We start from the raw sequence: 20,720 nt of genomic DNA on the forward strand, positions 1-20,720 counted from the left end.
ATTTGAACTCAGGGAATCCTGACTCCAGGGTCGGTGCCACCTAGCTGCCCCCACCCCCCAGTTTAGCCTTTCTTAACAATAATAAGCTGCCTAATAATGAATGGTTCTTGCTCATGAGGTGATGAGTTCATCATCCCAGAGATATCCAAATGGACCCTGGGTGAGATCTGTTTGGTGATTTCAAGTCTCAGATCTGCTACTTACATGAGTAAGTCAAGTCCTTTGGGACTCAGTTTCTTCATTTACAAAGTGAAGGGTTTAGACTCTAGACTCTACGGTCCTTTCAAACTTTACTGTTTATTCAAAGATTCTAGAGGGTGAGTAAGAATGTGGGGAGAGTGAAAGGGGACAGATAACCTCTAGGAGCCTTTCCAGTACTGAGATTCTAGGATGGGGACCAGTTCGACTGTATGTCTGATCTCCTTGGGTTACTAGCCTTCCTCCAAAAGCCTTCTTTTCATAGACTACATCTCATGCTATTACCCTTATTCCTTGAAGGCACTGTAGGCAGGGAGTGTGCTATGCGTATTAATAGCAAACCTGTACTTTATTCGTCAGACATCCTGGGCCCTTGAGCACTTTCTTAGGGAGATCTGCCCCAGGGAAGTTATTTTTACATCCCATTGTCAAAGTTCTATCCATGCATCCAGTGCCAACCTCAGAAAGGGAGGGAAAAGGGGAAAAGACAAGACAGGAGGGATAGAGAGAGAGAGAGAGAGAGAGAGAGAGAGAGAGAGAGAGAGAGAGAGAGAGAGAGAGAGAGAGCAGGGAGAAGAAATGGCACTAGCAGGAAGAAATGATCTGTGTAGGTCAGACCTCAAAGGGTTGATGCATTGGTCTGGGATCTGTGTTCCTGAGTCTCTGTCGCTACAGAGATTTATACTGACCTTGGAGAAGATGCCTCTTTCCTGAATTTCTCTCTTGCCAGAAAATGAACAGGTTTCCTAACATTGACAGAGTGCCCTTGGCTAGAAGCCAGACTAAGCATCCATAACACTGGGCCAGAGTGGAATAGAATCATGGAATAATGACTCAGAAAAAAATAGAAATCAAAGGCTCCCAGAATCATAGGTTCACAGACCCATACATTTATAGAAACACAAAACAACAGAAAAACTCTAGAATCCTTTGCTTTTGGTGCAGTGGAGCCTTGAGAGAGCTCAGGGGCTTAGTTTCCAGCCAGAAGGTGGGTTCCTGTTCTTTTGAAAAGATGTGCCTATCAGAAAGATGGAACCTTCTTTCCCAAGATGGCAAGAAACATTTAGAGAAGGTCAAGTGAAAGGACAAATCACTAAGGAAATGTGGCCTGGAGGAAGGGCTAGTGTGTGCACTATATTGGTTTTAGGGACAGAGGACTTGGATTCAAATTCTGTCTGTGACCTTGGGCAAAGTCACAATTTCTCTGGGCCAAAGTTTCTTCATCACTAAAGTAAGGAAGCTCTAATTCTGTGAACCTATTAGCTTATATTTTTATTGAACTATTTTCAGTTAACAAACATTTATTTTTATCATCCTCCCACTTCCTATCCCCCTGGGGAGAATAGAGGAGAAAAACAAAATCCTCATGAAACTATGTAGAGTCAAGTAAAACACATTCCCATGTTGACTATATCCAAAAAGGTAGTTCTTAATTCTGAATAGATAGAGTTCTGGGCCTAGAGTCAGGAAGACTCATTTTCCTGAGTTCAAATCAGGCCTTAGATACTTATTAGTTGTGTGACTCCAGGCAAGTCATTTAACCCTGTTTGCCTCAGTTTTCTCATCTGTAAAATGATCTGGAGAAGAAAATGACAAACTATTCCAGTAACTTTGCCAAGAAAACCCCAATTGGGATCACAAAGAGAAAGGCATGAATGAAATAACTGAACAGCAACCAAAATTCTCCATGTTTATTCTATCACCTCTAAGACAAGTTTGTTCAGCAAGAGACCATTAAAACACAGGAAGAACAAAAGGACCTATCATATAAGGAACCTGTCAGGCTTCTGGCATAATAGAAATCATAGCTAGTATTTATATAGTACCTTATGGTTTGCCAAGGCCTTTAAAATATTATCTCATTTGACCCTCAGTACAACCATGGGAGGGAGATGGAATTATTATTCCTATTTTACTGGTGAGAAAACTGAAGCTCAAAACGGTTAAATGGTTTTCTGAGAGTTCCATAACTGAAAGTGTCTAAGGTCAAATTTGAATTTAGGTCTTCCTGATTCCAGATCCAGTTCTCGTGGGTATTTGTCTGCCTTGATAACCAGAGAATAGGGAAAAAAGGACCCCATACCATATAGTATGTGTGAGAATGGATAAAGGAAAGTCAGGAACAACAAACTAGATGCCCAAACAATGTGGGTTGAATTCTGGAATCAGTGCCTGAGGGAGGCTATGGATGCTCCTTTCCTAGAGGTTTCTACCAAAACTTCTAAGGTCCCAGAGATCCAATCATGAGTGGCCACATTCCTGATGCGCTCTAAGTTTGCATATAATTTCTCATACATCATCTCTCTGATACCCTCCCCCATCTGTGCCTTTGAGGCTGGGGCTATCATATCATTGAAATAGGGGAAGGTGGGGGTGCCTCTTATGTGCAAGACACTGCTAATTGCTTTATATAAATATTGTCTCATTTGACCATCACAACAACCTTGTGAAGTAGAAGCTATTATTATTTCCATTTTATAGTTGAGGAAACTGAGGCAAACAGAAGTTAAATAATTTGCTCATTCCATAAAATGAAGTACGAGTCTGGATTGACTTTTGCCCCTCAGAGGTTATTATGATGCTATGATGCTCATTCAACAAATGAAGAAACAGATACTTGAAGGTTAAGCAGTTTGACCAGGGTTACATAGCTGCTATTTGTCTGAAGCAGGATTAAAACCTAGTTCTTCATGAGTCTAAGGCTGGTGCTCTATCCATTCCTTCCATTCCACCTTCTTTGATCCCATAAATAGACTGGTCTATAACAGATTAAAGGCAGGGAGACTGAAATAAATTATCTTCATATTTCTTCCCAATTTGAGAACTGAGGAAGTGTAATATAGTTAAGTAGGGGGAAAGTCTGAATTTGGAGTCAGAAGATTTGGGATGTAATCCTAATTCTGTCCCTTCCTACCTATGTGACCTCAGGGAAATCCATTTACTTCTCTGGGTATTAGTTCCCCTTACTGTGAAATGAGGGAGTTGCCTAGTTCCTATCTTGGGCCCTTTCTATCTCTAAATCCTGTGCTCCCAAGACCATTATCCAATGACAGTCATAACAAAGCCTTCACCATAGTGAGCTCCTCATCCTTCAGTGACTGGAGGGAACAGTGTTTTTCCAGGGTTAGCATATCCACCCCTTCCTTATCAGTGGTTGGCTTCCATTTATTCATGAAACTGATAGCTGGTCTGAGTTGGAGCTTGAAGGGTGTCTCAACAGACATCAGGGGTTAATGTGCATCACTAGAAACTTCACCAACTTTGTCATCAGCCGATCTGGCTGGGCAAACCATTTGAACTCAGAAATTTCAGTTTCCTAAAGATCATGAAGTCTCCATGTTCTTGAGGCCCTCAGACCTAGACCTAAGGGCTTATCTCTTACTATGAGGCACCAGAGGAGAACAGATAAGAGATCCGCATCCTATCCTGGGGAGCCCATAATTTAGCTCAGTGGATAGGACGCTAGCCCTGGAATCAGGAAAAACTGAGTTCAAATCCTACCTGAGCACTTACTAGCTATGTAACTCTGAGCAAATTGCCTTACCCCTTTTTGCCTTAGTTTCCTCATCTGTAAAATGGGGATGGTAATAGTACCACCTACATCCCAGATAATATTTGTTAAGTGTTTAACATGTAACATTAACTTTGTAAATATTTATTCCCTCCTCTTTCTTTTCACACATATACACCTTATTTTACACAGCAATTACGATGCCAAAGAAGATGTGTTGCCTGAATATATATATATATATATATATATATATATATATATATATATATAGAGAGAGAGAGAGAGAGAGAGAGAGAGAGAGAGAGAGAGAGAGAGAGACAAAGAGACAGAGAGACAGAGAGACAGAGAGAAAGAAAAAGAGAGAGCAGTTTCTTTCCTCCCTTCCCCCTTTTTTGCTGATGAGGAAAACAAGACATAGGGAGGGTGACTTGCCCAAAGTCACACAGATAGGTTTTTGGTATCAACAAGGTTCAAACCCAGGTCTTCTGACTTCAGAGCCAGGGTTCTTCCCTCTGTACCATGCTACCTCCTATTTGGCGACTAATCCTTTACCATGGTACAAGAGGAAAATCAGGGAAAGCTTCATGAAGGAGATGTTATTAGGGTTTGTCCTTGAAGGAAGAAAGAAGGACTTCAACAGAAGAAAATTGGAATATAGGGTGGATGATTCCCCACTCCAGGCCCCAGGGATGGCATGAGCAAAAAGCCCCTGGAGCAAATAATTCACTTTGAGTGTAAAAAGAATATCTGAAGGGCAGAAATGTGAGGTGATATTAAACAAGAGGGTGGAACCTTTACCCCATGCTTCCTTACTAGTTTACCATCATCTCTTGAAGATTGGTTCCAGAGTGAGGTCTTTAATGCCTTACTTAAGTCTCCTTGCTCCCCAACCCTACCAGACTTTTGCCAAGGAATGTATTCGCCATAAACATACCCTTTTTTGCCATGGGAGAAATGGGCACTTGGGAAAAGAAGAAATGTTTTTGAAAAGTGAATAATCATTCTATAAATGTATCTGGTCGGTAAGTGGGGGAATCTATATCTTTGGGTTTTTTTTATCTGGGGTCAACTTGGATTCTTTGGACTGGCTACTAGAGTATCTTTTGCTTCCATCTCCTGGATATTTGAATGGGAATTTAGGAATAGTTCCCAAATTCTCCTAATTTGGGAAGGTGGCATATACTGGAGAATAAAATTCTGGGCAAAGGATTTATCAGTTTATCTATTTCATTCCCCATCTCTTGGAGAATGAATGTAGGAAGTAGAATTCAGAAGTCCTGGATTCATGTTTCTCTCTGTGGACCTCAGTTTTCTTCACCTTTGAAATGGAGAGAATAATACCATTCCCATCTTATCCATATCACAGGTTTATTGGGAGGACAATAAGAGGACTGGCTGAGTTGATTCAATACCCCCAGGAATATATTATCAATGTATCCCCAATATTGACATTGGTTCCTAATCTATTGTCATATCAAAAAACTCATTTTAGAGATTTCTCAAGAAAAACTGAAAGGCATCAGTTACTCTCCACATTTTACAGATAAGGAAACTGAGGTCCAAAGAAAAAAATTGATCGACTCATTGTGCCAGAAAGAAGCAATGTGAATGTAGTGAGAATAGGAACAGACTTAGAGTCATAAGCCCTGAGTTCAAATTCAAGTTCTGCCACTTACTAGTTGTGTTACCCTAGAGAACTAATAACTGAGAGCATCAGTTACCTCATCTGTCAAATGGGGACACTATTCATTGTATTGTGAGTAAAACAGTTTGTTAAGTACCAGAGGAAACTGGGGTTCTCATAACTCCCCAAGTTGACATACCTGGTTAATAGCAGAATTGGAGCTCAGAATGACCTTGAGCTAGGGTCTACCAGGGTTCATGGTCACAATGAAAAAAAGGCCTGTCATCATACCATTTGTCCTATAAAGCCCCATTTATACCACTTCAATTGCTGGGTTAAAGAGCTTATGATACTAGAATCAAGTCTTTTGGGGGCTTTGTATTTGATTTCTATTTATTCTATTTTATTTATTCAGAAAGAGAATAAGGTCTTCCCTATTTTGAACGCTTACCTTGATCACAAATTGAGACCTGACCCTGGTCACAAACCAAGCCCTGCCCCTGCCCCTGCCCCTGCCCCTAGAACGAACCCTAACCTTGATCACAAAGGGAACCGCCTCCCTTTCTCCACACTGTCCTTGACCAGATACCAGCTTCTCCATTCTTTCTCATGAAGGGGGAACCCTGGATTATGATCATAGCTGTACAATACACAGACATCAGAACCATCTCACCAAATGGTCAGTGACACTGGGAAACAGGTTCCAGAAAATAGGATCAACCCAGCTGATGCTAAGGAAGTCCAAAGCTCATTCATACTTAATCCTTACCCTCCCTTGGATCATGCAATGGATCTGGGGCTTGCCCCTTCTCCATATTTGTGCCTAGCCAAACTGTCTTCTGGTGCTTTCTCTTCCCTGGAAAGATGGTCCTGTAAGGTTTAATATCTGAATATCTATTATCTGTAAAACCCATGACTCTAGAATACTCTATGATTTAACTTAATCCCTTATAAGTCCCTTGAATCTCTTTTTTGTCTGATAAACTCCTTGGCAGTCTGGTAAAGAGTATGGACTCCTCAGATAATGCTTTTGGAATGGATAAAATAAAATACATAGAATTACATAGAAAATCAGTTATATTGAAATTGTTATCAAAATTGTAATATGAATAAGTTCACAGACCACAGCTTGATTAGGATATGTCAGACCTCTCATACCTCAAAGGGGTACTCCGACCTCTCACCATTCCTTCCCCTTAGAACACTCCAGAATACTCACACTCTCCTACAGGGGCCTTAGTCCCTTATGGCTTGTAAGTATGGACCAGTCTCTCACATCTATGCCTGTTTGTTAGGGAGGTAATAGACACTTCTCCTTTTTTCACCAGGAATGTCAATAGGCCCCTCCTATCCATCAATGATACCCCGGAATCACCCCAGTCTCCTCAACCCCTCCTTGGGAGATTGAATGTGTTTTATATTAACTGAGCTACCTGATACCTGTGGATAATTAGGTCTGAGATGCTGGACCTTCTCCCTTTCCCCCCAGGAATGCCATGTGCTCTTTATATCCCAGGTTTGCTACCGTTTCTCATCCTCTCAGAAATCCCCCAAGCTCCCCAACCCTCCTAGCAGTGCCACATGCTCTTCCCACTTCCTTAGAATGTTCTGAGTCCCTTTATCCTTTCTAGGGACTCCTCTTCCCCTCACACTTGAAATAGTCTTGAACTCCTCAGAGCCCCTAACAAGACCTTCCCCACACCTTGCCCCGAACCTCCCTTGCTCCCCAGAGCTGTGGCCAGCCAAGATTTAAGCTAATTTGAAGTTTAAGGAAGCAGATCTATCCCCAGTCCAGTCCACATTTTCCTACTCATGTCCTGCCAGGTCTGCTTGGTAGATAGCTAGATTGATGAGTAGAGCAGAGAGGAAGCCCCTGTAGTCAAATGGGGTCTGATACTCTTTCCCCCTAGCCCGACAGAGGCTGTTACCCCCAAGGGAGGGAGCAAGTGAGCGAGCTGCTGTTCCTGCCAGCCCCCTCGGGCCCTGCCAACTCGTCTCTCATTTTCTGTGCCAACAGGTGAACATGGTCATCGGGATCTTGGTTTTTAACAAACTTGTGTCCAAAGACGGGATCACAGATAAAAAGCTGAAGGAACGGGCAGGGTAGGCGGCCTCATTCTTTCCTCTGAGAAGATGAAAAAAAGTATTTTGTTTTGTTTTGAAATATTGAAACCACCCCCCAAAAAAGACCTCCAAGTCCCTGAAGACAATTTTGATTCATAACCAAGCAGCAAAGTGGGGTCAAATGCCAGAGACAGGTCATGGGGTGGAGTGGGTGGGGGGAGATGGGGAAGAGACTCAGCTGGGCTCCTGCCCTGCATAGGCAGAGGGGGTGGCTGGGCAGGGCTGAGTTGGGCTCCCCAGAGCCCTGCATCTCTATTTTTGTTTCCTCAGTCCATCAGTGAACATTCAGGAAATATGTAATGCATGCCCAGGAGAGCCATTGGGTACCTTGAGTCCATCTGGCCCATTAGATGCCACGGAGGACCTGAAGCAGGAGACCTACTTTGTGTCCCTGCTCTGGCATGATTTGCTTTCTTGAAGACCTTGGACAAGTCTCTTTTCTCTAGTTCTCAGTTTCTCTGACTGAAAAATTGGGGGGGGGGGGGTTAATTATAGAATCTTCCAGGTTCTTCATAGCACCATTTTTTTTTTCTGTGATAACACTTTATAAAGGGCTGTATGTTCTTGAATATATATCATTTTGGAGCAATCAGAGCAAGACTTGGGGGAAGGGGGTAGGATTTTTTTCTCCTGCTTTGCATAGTTGGAGCAGGAGACCTGGAGAAGAGCAGAGACTTGTCTGAGGTTACACAGAGAGTCATGTGGTGGTCCATGAAAGAGGCCTTTTCTTTCTTGCTGGTATAAGGAGCACAATAAAATTTAGAGTCTCCTGGGAAGAGAAGGGCTGATGCCTTAGCTGGCTGGTTATGGATCTCATTTTGTTATTGAAACTTGTCCCCCTACCCTCCAGCTCTCAAACTCCCCAGACCCATCTCTGTTTCTTGGTGCCACTGTTTCTGTGTATGTGTCCGTCTGTCTGTCTGTCTGTCCAGGAAGGTCTTTTAGCATTCTGCCTGTTAGGAGGTTTGCTACTCTGAGTTCACCTTCTCTGCCCCCCAATATTCTTGCCCTTCCTCTGTCCCTCTGCCTCTCTTCTCCTCACTCCTCTTTACCTTGCCTTCCCCCCAAGCAGAGGGTAACACACTCCCACTACCATAGCCTCACAATCAGGTGGTCCACCTACTTAGCCTCAGTCCTCTTGCCTTTAGGTATTAGCCCCAGCCCCTACTCCCAGCTTTGGATCCTTGGTTCTCAATTTTCTGGTCCCTGCCTCTTCCCCTTTCCCTGAGCCCTCAGTCCTTAGCACTAATTCCTTGGCTCTCTACACTCTGCCCTCAGCCTATAATAATAATACCCTTAGCCCTGGACCCCCAACCCCTTGCTCTTTACCCCCTACCATTGACCCTCAATTCTTTGCCTCAGTTCTTAGTCTTTGCTCACCCTGGTCCCAGAAATGCCCTGATGATCTTACATAGGAGGGGTGCCAGGTATCTAGGAAGTGTCTGGGAATCCCCTCAGGGGTGCAACCATAGTGGCACTGTCATCTCCCATCCTGATATTCATTCATAGGAGGACACACACACACACACACACACACACACACACACACACACGGATATACAATAACAGCAATTATAGCTAAGAGATATTATATATAGAGAGATACACATACATATGTATATATAATACATAAATACACACACATATATCACTTTAAGGTTTGCAAAGGATCTTATATACACTGGATTATTTCATTTGCCGATAAGAGCAAACCCAAGAGACAGGTGCTGTTTTAAAACATGCAAAAAGGAATCCAACTCAGGGTCTTCTTCCTTATTCTATACAATTCAATCTAATCTCATGGACAGTATTAAGTATTTACAGAGCTGCCTTTGCTCACAACTAGAAGAGAACAGCTTAAGTAGGTCTCAATTTTTGCTATCTATGAGCTAATGGAAGGATGTGATTAAAATAAACCACAGTGTAAGAAAAAGGAAGTACAAAGGTGAGGTCCAGGTAATAATATGGTCTAAGAAATCTGAGGAAGGGGTGACCAGCTGGTAGAAGGGAAAGAAGGCTAGGCAGGATATGAGAAGACCTGAGCATTAGCTCAGTGATGGGGAAAAGGTTGTTGGAAAATGCTTCCAGACTGGAGACAGGCAAATGCTAGACTGATTTTCAAAAGAGACAAGTGACTGAATTCTGTAGCCCAATGAGACAGTGAAATGGACTTTGATTCTTGGCAGAGTTCTAGGACTTATTAGTAAAAGGAAGGTGAATGAACTTCTAGAAAAGGAAGCAGTGATCAAAGAGTATCACCAGGACTGTATCCATCTGTCCGACAGCATGCCCTTATTAAGTACCTGTCATGTACCTGTATAGTATATGAAGAGCTGCTGTTGGAGCCAGGTATGTATATCTCACTGTGGCCACACATTGACCAGGTGACCTTGGGTGAGTCCCCAGGCAACTTATTAGTCACCAATAAGGGGAATATCTACATTGGTAGAGGAAGTTTCTCAGCAGGGGCTGCTCTGCATTGACAGAATCTCAGGTATGCTTTAAAAAAAAGTTTCCCAGCTTCTGGTAGGTCTGTGCCAGGCTATAAATACAAAAACAGCTGTCTTCTCAAAGAGTTCATGTTCTAATATGGGTCCTGACATTCACATATAATTATAGTCAAAGTAAATACACTTAAGAGGGGTGAGTTTGAAAACACTAGAATATAGGGGAAATCAAGGAAGACCTCATGTAGAATAGGATACTTGAATCAAAATTGGAAGGAACTAGAGATTCTAAAAGGCAAAAGAGGAGCACATTCCAGGTTTCTGGGGCAACCTATACAAAGGGCAACTCCTGTGATGGTGGTTGTTGTTTTTGAAGAGGGCCATGACAACAGGGAGGTGATGCCATGACACACAAGTGAAATGGATTTAAATGAAGTGAGTGTTGTGCAGTCACCAAAACTCACTTTCTTTTCTGGAGTCATCTGAGTCCAGTGGCAAGATATAGATAGAAGAGGGAAAGATATAGCTATAGCTATAGATACAGATTAGAGATAGATAGATATAGATAGAAGAGAAACTGAAAGGTTAGTTTGGCTATATAGAATAGTCACATATGTATATGTATGTATATATATCTATATATACACAACTATTATATATGTATGTATGTATATCCTATATATGATTATATACCACACACATGTGTCTACATATTATACAAAGTGTTAGATTTGTTACATATGCATGCAGACATACAAATATGTACCCATATACACATTTATACATACACATATGTACACATATTAGAAAGGTAAGTTGGATACAGTTTGTAAAATACTTTAAATGCCAGATAAAGGATTTTACATTTGCTACCAGAGGAGGTAGCTCCTAGAGTTTATAGAAATGGTCAAATCTGTGCTTTAGAAAAATTACCAAGAGTAGGTCATGCTACACTAACCTTTTTCTTTTTTTCAAATTAGATCAAGAAATTTGACAGATTAAAGAAATGGTGTGGATAACATTTACTCAGATTTTAGCAAATTATTTAATAAAGAATTACACGCTATTCTTATGAAAAGGGTAAAGATGTGTGGTCAAGGCAATAGTTTAGTTAATTGGATTCAGACCTGGTTGGATGTCCAGTGACTTGGATGGCTATTCATGGTTCAATCCATAAAAGGTTGGAGGTCTTCTGGGATCTGTGGTGCTTAACCTTTTAAAAGAATTAATGATTTGAACAAGAGAATCTTACTTGCATGTGACACAAAGCTGGAAAGAATAGTCTAAACCCAGGATGGAGGAGTCAGGAGTCAAAGAAATCTTCACAGCCTGGAATATTGTCCTGAGTCTAATGAAATGAAAACTATTAAGGGCAAATGCAAGAGCTCCTTCTTGGGTTCAAGGAATCAATTCCAGGAGCATAAGGTCATTAGCAGCAGTTTGTCTGGAAAAAGATCAAGAGATTTTAGAGGACCACAGGCTCAAAATGAGACAAAAGTAGGATATGATGAGCAAGAAATAAAATCTGTAGCTACATCAAGTATGAAATAGCGATCAGGATAGAAGAGACGATTGGCTCCCTTGTCATCTGCTCCTTTTCTAAAGTTTTGAATTCATTTCCGAGTGTCATATTTTAGGAAGGCTATTGTTGAGTTGGGTCAAGCCAAGTTGTAGGCAACAGGATGCTTAAAGACTTGGACTTCATGCCATAGGGAGATGCATTGATGAAACAGGAAAACTTAATAATTATATTGTCATTCTGGATTCTGGAAAAAAGAATGAGAAGCAAGAACAAGAAGGGGGTGAGGTTCCTCTTAATTAGAGATCTTTAAGTAAACAGACTGATTTGATTAATCCTATTACCTAGTGTGATTTTGAGCAAATCCCTTTTGTTTAAAATGTTTAAATTTTTAATTTGTTTAAAATGACCGAATGGCTACATGATCTCTCCGCTCACTTCTGGCTCTAAAGCTAATAATCCTTTGATCTTTATCTGGGAGTTAGAGGTGGAAGAATGTGAAGAAAGGCTTATGGGGACTATAGCTGATGGAAGTGAGGTGAGCCAGGAGTTTCTACCTATATCCCTCCCTGGACAGCTAGGTGGCACTATAGAGTCTAGAGAGCTGGATTTGGGAATAGGGAACTCATTTTTCTGAGTTCAAAATAGTCCTCTTACACTAGTTTACGTGACCTTGGACTAGTCATCCAACCCTGTTTGCCTTAGTTTCCTCATCTGTAAAATGAGCTGGAGAAGGAACTGGCAAAACTACTCCAGTATCTTTACTAAGACAACCTCAAATGGGTCATCTGAAAATGCCTGAACATGTATCTTTCCCTCTCTCCCCCTCAGTGCTATCAGATTCTCTTGGCTTTAATACAGATACCACCCCCCCTTCCTTCACTCAGCTCTCCCAAGACAAGGAACACTTTTCTCCAAAAAAGAGATATAGTAGTAGTAATAATAATTGTTGACATTCAGATAGCATTTTAAAGGGTTTTTTTTAAATTTTACTTTTAAAAAATTCTGAATGTCATCAAACACTCTCTCCCCATTCCCCACATACAAACTCTATACACTGATATGGCATTTGTAAGTTTGCAAAATACTTAACACATTATCTTCCAGAAACCTCATAGCAGCCCTGTAAGACTGTTATAAGGTATTATCTCCATTTTGCAGACGAGGCAACAATAACTCAGGGAAGTTAAATTGACTTGATGATGACAGGACAAATCCTTTGTTCTTGAAGAAGACCATTCCATCAAAGGGAGGTGATGACACAACAAGCACATGAATTGTATTTGAGTGAGGAAGTACTATACTAAGTCACCAGCCTCACTTTCTCCTCCAGGGACATCTGGGTCCAGTGGCCAGATATAAATCAGGTGAGACAATCAAGTATAAGTGACTTACCCAAGGTCACATAGCTAATAACCAGTGTCAAGTTTCTGAGGCTGTATTCAAACTCCTGTCCTTCTGATTCCCAGACCAGTGCTATATTGTCCCATTGTTTTATATATGACTTATCCATTGTCATACATCCAGTATAAAATGGACCTGGAAACCCTAACTTCCTGATTCTAATTCCAGAAATGAATGGTACTGGTACATCAGCAGTGATACTGTTGATCAAGGAAAGTTGAGGAAATAAAGCTAATTATGATAAAATAATAGCTCCTACCACTAAAGCACCTTCTTCATGGTGGTGCTGGAAGGTAGGGAATGTAAGTACTCTTAGGTCTCATTTTATAGATGGAATGATATTGAATCCTCATTGATATCTTCCTCCAGTTTTGTTATCATGGCATAGCATAGAGGTATCCCAGGGGTACCCCTATGGTGGGTGATATACTTACCATAATTTCTAGGGGCCCTCAGAAGATATGACAGTGGAACAGAAGCCCTGAAGAGGTTTCAGGCACAGGCACTTCAGTGGATCTTTGCTTTCCATGTACCATGAGATCCTAGGGTCTAAAATAGGAGAGAAACTTAGAGTTTATCTTATCCAACCCTCATTTTATACATCAGGAAACAGAAGCTGAGAGGGAATAAGTTGACCAAGGTCATCTAGCTATTGAGTAGAAGAATTAGGCTTCATACCCACATTCTCTGACTTCAAATCCAGAATTATTTCTATTATACCAGACAATTGGCCTTGCTGAGTGAGGAGAAACATCCTGGGACGGTTGACCACTAGGTGATAAAATAACCACTCATCTGCTAATCTCAGAGGAAGAGGTACCTCCACATTGCCAGTGTCTTCAGTAACCCTTGAAGGACCCTAGTATTTGTAGAGGAAGACAATGAAACTAAAGAGAGTATTGCTTTATCATTCAACCATTAAAGGTTGGAGTTGGGATCCAAGTCCAGATCTTTTGGTCCTAACCAAGACCAGGAAAGTCTTCGGGCAGTTAGGTAGGACAATGATTATTTTACCTCAGTCATTCTCAGCTTCCTCCACTTTAAAATAACTTGATTTGGAAGCAACAGATCTGGTTCAGGAAGATTCAGTATTTGAAACCTGATTCAGTTTCATATACTTACTAGTTGTGTAACCCAGACAAAGTCACTTAATCTCTGTCTCAGTTTTCTCATCTGTAAAATGGGAATCATAATACCTCGCAGGGATGTTGTGAGGATCAAATGAGAAAATAATTATAGAATAGAGTAATTTTCTGGCATAGACATATATATATATGTATATATATATGAATATATATAAAAGAGCTATATAAATATTAGCAATTATATATAATAAAGATGCTATATAAAAGTTAGTATTATTATTATCAGACTTTTTTCCTTTTCTACTGTATCAGACTTGAATTCTATATCCTGAAAATCTTCTCCTTTGCCTAGCTATTAATAATTGTGGAAGCTAATATTTAATTTCAGTTTAAGGTTAGCAAAGTGTTTTACAAATTTTATCTCCTTCAAGTCTCATGACAACCCCGGAGGGTAAGTACTGTCATTGTCCCTCACCCTGACAGATGAAGATACTAAGGCTCAGAAAGGATATTGCATGTATAAGATCACACAGTCGCTATCAGATTGACCAACCCTAAGTCCATCAACCATTGGCCTGTTGCCATCACTCCCTGGCCTCTGACATCCAAACAACTTGAAGTTCTTTTCCATTTCTAGTCCACTCATCTGCCAACTTCTATAATAATATGATTATCTTCCTGGAGCCTTATGACAACCTTGTAAGGCTGTTATAAGATATTATCTCCTTTTTGCAGATGAAGCAAAGCTCAGAGAAGTTAATTGACAAATCCAGATAAAAAATTCATTAAGAAATGGACCCAGGACATCTGTCTCCCTGACTCTAATTTCAGAAACTTCTTCCAACTTGGTGAATCTCTAGATTTGACTTCAGAAGCTCTGAGTTAAAATCCTGAATTCCACTACATACAATATTTATGATCTTGGGCATGAAAAAAAATTTTCAGTGACACCCCCAATTTTACAGACTGGAAAACTGAGACACACAAAGAAGATATGATTTGCCCACCTCACCACAGAAGCCATGATAGTTGGAAAACTATCAGGAGATCTTGGTTCATTCTTGGGCAAGTCCCTAGCCTATCTCTGTACCTCAGTTTCCTCCTCTGTAAAATGAGGAGAGTGGAAGAGATGATATGCAACATCCCTTTGAACTCTGAAATCTTATGTACCTTAAGTCGGACGCCATCCCATTTGATGAATCTTAAAAGATCATAAGCTTAGAACTGAAAGAAACCACAAAGGACATCTAGTCCAGCCCTCTCATTTTGTAGATTGGGAAACAAAGATCCAAAGATGTTCCCAGATCCACACAAATACATGGTAAATAGCAGAAAACAATTTCAAACCTATGTCCTCTGGTTCTAAATCAAGTTATGTTAAAGTGGAGGAAGCTGAGAACGATAGAGGTAAAAGTGTCTTATTCAAAGACATGCAGAGTAGATATTTGAATGCTGGTCTCCTCACTCTAAATCTAGAGGTTTAGACCCTTAGACCCCATTGCCTTCTCTTCTTTGCAGATCAAACTTCTATGTTCTTGAGACATTCTAGGGAGTAAGGAGTCATTCCTGTATCTCAGAAAGAGAGCCTTGACTTTTCTACTGATCATTAAATGAGACCTTGGGCAACTTGCATAATTCTGAATTATAATTTCTCTATTGAAAAATGGCACAGCCCTAGGAAAAATAATGAACTAGTCATTTCATTTTACCAAACTAATATTGTTTTAGCTCTAAGGTCCCCCAAATGTTTACAGTTTCTCATCTGTATCACACAAACCAACAATGTTTACAGTTTCCTATCCACATAACAGAAACCAAACCAGGTACAATTTCAAGGAAATGGATATTTCTTCACAAGGGTCAGTGAGGTGGCACAGTAGATTGAACACTGGGTCCAATGACAAGAAAGACTCATCTTCCTGAGTTCAAAACCAGCCTCAGGCACTTACTAATTGTGTGACCCTGGGTAAATCACATAACCCTGTTTGCCTTAGTTTCCTCATCTATAAAATGGGGTGGAGAAGAAATTAGTAAAATGCTCTAGCATCTTTGCCAAATTAACCTCAAATGGGGTCATGTAGAATTAGACAAAACTGAATAACAACAAAATTTCTACACATACACACACACACACACACACACACACACACACACACACACACACCCCAACCTTTTTCATACACAATAATTACAGGCAGTGTAACGTCTGGATAAGACCACTGCAGTTTCTTCTATGACTTCCCCTCTCTGAGTCTCAATAATTTCATCTGTAAAATAGGAATTAGAATGTGTCCTATGAACCTCAAAGGATACTTGTGAAAAAAAGGAACCTTTGGTTTTTTGTTTGTTTTTTTCTTTTTTGCAAGACAATGGAGTTAAGTGACTTGCCCAAGGTCACACAGCTAAGTATGTCTGAGGCTGGATTTGCACTCAGGTCCTCCTGACTCCAGGACCACTGCTCTATCCACTGTGCCACCTAGTCACCCCCAAAATTGACCTTTGAGCGAAATCCTGAACACTCAGAGCTTTACTTTCCTTCTCTACTGAATAGATGATAATAGAAGTATGACTTACCTCGAGGAGGGTTGGGTTGGGGTGGTTTGAGGAAATCATTTCTATAAAGAGCTTTGCAGATGTGAGCTGTTATTGCTATTGCTCATTAGTGCTTATTAGCCCAGGGCTTTGAACAGAGTGTGGGTTTTGGAATTATCTGTCAGATGAACACAATATTAATAGCTAGCATTTACAAGTGTTGCATCATTTAATCTTCACAATATCCTTGGGAGATAAGTGCTATTATTATTCCTCTTTCACAGGCAAAGAAACTAAGGCAGACCCTCTGAGGCTAAATGGCATGCCTCTAGTCACGCACTAGTAAGTATCTGAGGCTGGATTTGAACTCAGTTCCTCCTAATTGCAAGGTCAGCATTCTATCCATTGTACTTCTAGGCAAATCCTCATAGGTAACTCCTTGGCTCATACTATCTAATAGGTTGAATCCAGAGCATGGTCCCTAGCATGGTGAAGGAAGGTGATATTGAGAAAGTGGAAATGCCTAACTGGGAGAAGAGAAAACTCAGCTGTCATGTACAAGAGGGTTTAGCTTTGTTCAACTTGACCTCAAAGAACAAAACTAGGTTGGAGGGAATGGGTAAAAGTTATTAGCAAAGACGCCAATTTGCAAATGACATAGGACAAAATCCCAGTTGTCCTATCTGTTTCATTACCTTGAATAAGTCTTTTCTTTGCTCTGACCTGCTATTTCTTTATTGATAAAAAAAAAAAAAAGAAAAGAACTAGGTAATCCATCCTGAAAATTACAAGGAGGCACCATAAGCTCAGTTTAAGAAAAATTTTGATATTTTCTCATAAAACAGGGATAAGGAAGATCTAGCCTATGATCTGTAGAAGACCCTTGAAATCATTTGGTCTGTTGCTACCAAGCAGTACTCGAAGTTCAATACATCCAGGAGCTTTTTAGGGATGAATTAATTAAATGTTTGATCAATAGAGCAGGCTAATTTTTAAGATGATAATTTTGTATGGCCCGTGAATGATGTTATAAATATCCAAATGGCCCTTGGCAGAAAAAAAGGTTCCCTACCCCTGTCCTAAGAGGTAGAGCTCTCCAGCAATGGAATGGGCTGACCCAGAAAAGAGTAAGTTCACTATCATGAGAGCTAATAAAGTGCAAATTGTATTGCCTGTTTGGGATCATAAAGTCAGCATAGACTGTTAGACAGGGATGGACTTTGGAGGTCAACAAGGCCAGTCTCAGGCAACATGGTGGAGCAGTAGATGGAGAACACTGGAGTCGGGAGGACTTGAGTTCAGATCCAGCCTGAGATACTACCTGCATGACCCTGGGCAAGTCACTTTAACCCTGTTTGCTTCAGTTTTCTCATCTGTAAAAGTGAGCTGGAGAAAGGAATGGCAAACCATTCCAGTATCTTTGCTGAGAAAACTCCAAATGGGGTCATAGAGAGTCAGACATGACTGAAATCACTCACAAGAACAATCCCTTTTGAAGAACAAAAAGAAAAGTGGTTACCTAAGTGACCACTTAGGTAATAAGTATTAGATGGAACCAGGCAAATATTTAGCAACCAGCTCTGGTCAGGTGGGGGGGGGGGTTGGGGCAGGGAGAGGAAATCAAATATACTTTAAATTTTAGCTTACATTATTGAAATTTTCTTCATTTTCTTACGTTTAGAGCAGTAGTGTCAAACTCATTAAATGTACATAAGGATCTCTGCAGGCTACATATTGACTAAGAAATGCACATAGTAACATTTTCTGTGTTTTATTGTATTTTTATTTATTTTGTTAAATATTTCCCAAATTATATTTTAATCTGATTTGGCTGCAGATTTGGGTGGTGGAAGGCTGCTGTTCGTATAAGGGATACATCTGGTCTTGACAACCAACAAAATGATAATTCAAGCCCTGAGTAGTAGCATTTGCCAATTTCAGATGTGTGGATGGATGTTTGCATGGAAAATTAAACAATCAGCTCTTGTGACCTGGAAGGATCCTACCATTGGACAGAGAGCCCATCATGGTGCTCTTTCCACTGTCCCTCCCTGTCTTTTGGAAAGATGGGCCCTAAATCAGGAAGGATTGAACTTTGAGTCCCTTCCTACCTCTGGTATTCTGAGGTTATCATTTACACATACAGGCATGCTCATCTACACTGACACAGGTGTATTGCTAGTTATAGATAGACATGTAAGTATGTTGTTACCGAGTCCCGTGATGCTGAACTCTGTTACATGAAGGGGAAGGAGAAGCGTGACACTTCCCTGGGGAGGTCAAAGTTGACAGTCACATGGACAAATACACACATACAAACATGCCTAGATATCCTAGCATATAGATATGTGCAAATATACACAGATACATAGACATACAGCTATAAACCTGCTTTCTCTCACCCTGATATAAATACAGATGCACAGATAATCAAAGAAACATACATGCACACATACACACATTCCCAGATCCTGCCTCCTAAATCTTTCTCTGACTTTTCAACACAAGGATTTAAAAACTGAATAAGAAATCCCACCAAGACCACCCCCTCCATGTCAGCTTGGATCCTCAGATAGCCAGTGAAATCCACAGGATCCCTCCAACATTCACCCCCAAGAATCAACCCCAGCTTCACACATTGCCCCCTCTCTCCCAGGGCTGCTGCCAGTCAGGATTCAGAAATGAGAACTAGAGTTGCAATTACTGCCCCCCCAGAGTCTCAGAGCAGGTCTGGACCAGGGACTGGGCTGAGAGGTACCTCTCTACCCTATGCTTGTGAACTTTATCCTTCAGTCCTTCTCCTTCCTCACCTCCGTCCTTCCTTTCCCACTGCATCCTTCCCTCCATCCCTAATAGTTTTGGGGTTCCTCCCTTCCTTTGCCCTCCTTTTCTTCCTTATCCCCCTTTTCTTTTGTGTTCTGCAAGCAAAAGGTATTTGGTTTTGTTTCAGTCTTTGATTTCACTTCCAGTCAGATGGCAGTGCCCCTGTATGGTCTGGCCTTGAAATGTGCCAAGTGCGGAGTGGTTTCTGCAGCCCAAGAGACAGCGGCCACCACCAGTAATGCCATGTTAGTGCAGCCCCTTCCCCTTCTTTGCCCTTCACCTCCTGCCTCCTGACCCTTCCCATTCTTATGGAGTCCTCACCTACCTTTCCTGCCTCCTTTCACCCAATCTCCTGAATCTTTTCCTTCCTTCCTCCCTCCCTCCCTCCCTCTCTCCCTCCCTCCCTCCCTCTCTCCCACCCTCCCTTCCTTCCTTCCTTCCTTCCTTCCTTCCTTCCTTCCTTCCTTCCTTCCTTCCTTCCTTCCTTCCTTCCTTCCTTCTTTCTTCCCTCCACCCTTTTCCCTGGCTCTTCCTTTCTGTCTTCCTCCCTTTCAACCTTGGGTTTTCTCACCCCCTCTGAAATGAGGGCCAGGGAAATGTCTGGAGTCAGCCAGTCTGTGACCAAGGCCAGGGCTCAGGCTGTGGTCAAGTGCAGAATTCAACCCTTAGGGTCAAAGTTCAGGTTTAAGGTTCTGTATCTAGTCAGAATTAGGCCTCCATTTATGTTCAGACCTTGGTCTCAACCTGTCTTCACTGCGAGAGTTCAATCTAAGCTCATGATTAAACCTCAGCCTATGGTCAAGTTTGGGGATCAGCCTGGAAAGGCTCAGGGCTCAGTCTCCAGCTATTCAAGTCTCTGTCTGTGACCATGGTCTGGGCTCAGCCTGTGGTCAAGCTCAGAATTCTTTCTATTACTGGGCTAAGGTTCAAAGTGGGATGTGAAATTGAGGAATCAATCTGGGATCATAAAAGAAAAACTTCTTAGAGGGAGTAAATTGAGTCTATAAGATTTGAAAGATTTCATGAGATAATCCCAGACCCCCTTCCTGCTCTAAATCCTATGACCCTATGGCCCAACATTATAATCAAATCTGTGACTCTAGATTAATTTTGATTGAACTCAAATGTGTAAAGTACCTACATGTTCAGGAGTTATGCTCATTGTTAAAAGATGAAAAAAAAATATACTGCCTTTCTAGGTTCAATAGTTTTGCTAACAGATCTCTTTGGTTCTGACTTTTATTTGCCCTAGTTCAGAAGAAACTGAAATAATCAGGAGGTAGAGCTGATAGGGCCTTGAAGAGATACAGATTTCATCCAGGGAAATAAGAGGAGAGATCTACCCTGACAAGATGAAGGACTGAACCTGTCTCATGTAGGAGACCAACCTGGATAGCTCAGAAGGAAGTACATGGGGACAGTGGAAACAGCAAAGGCCTTTTGAGCAAGAGAG

The 20,720-nt window shown here is 41.2% G+C and overlaps 1 protein-coding gene across 4 annotated transcripts in view; it reads left to right on the forward strand.

Annotated features, from left to right (window-relative positions):
- The window catches only part of ADGRB1 (adhesion G protein-coupled receptor B1), a 268,497-nt gene that overhangs the window by 212,526 nt on the left and 35,251 nt on the right, over positions 1-20,720 (forward strand). For 2 of the 4 annotated variants that reach the window (XM_074202856.1, XM_074202857.1), the window contains exons 24-25: positions 7,351-7,436; positions 19,414-19,512. In XM_074202856.1, coding sequence (XP_074058957.1) covers positions 7,351-7,436; positions 19,414-19,512 — 185 coding nt within the window. The remainder of the gene's footprint in view (positions 1-7,350; positions 7,437-19,413; positions 19,513-20,720) is intronic. The other 2 variants (XM_074202858.1, XM_074202859.1) reach the window with 1 other exon arrangement.

This window comes from Macrotis lagotis, chromosome X (genome assembly GCF_037893015.1).
Source record: "Macrotis lagotis isolate mMagLag1 chromosome X, bilby.v1.9.chrom.fasta, whole genome shotgun sequence".
NCBI classification, from domain to species: domain Eukaryota; kingdom Metazoa; phylum Chordata; class Mammalia; order Peramelemorphia; family Peramelidae; genus Macrotis; species Macrotis lagotis.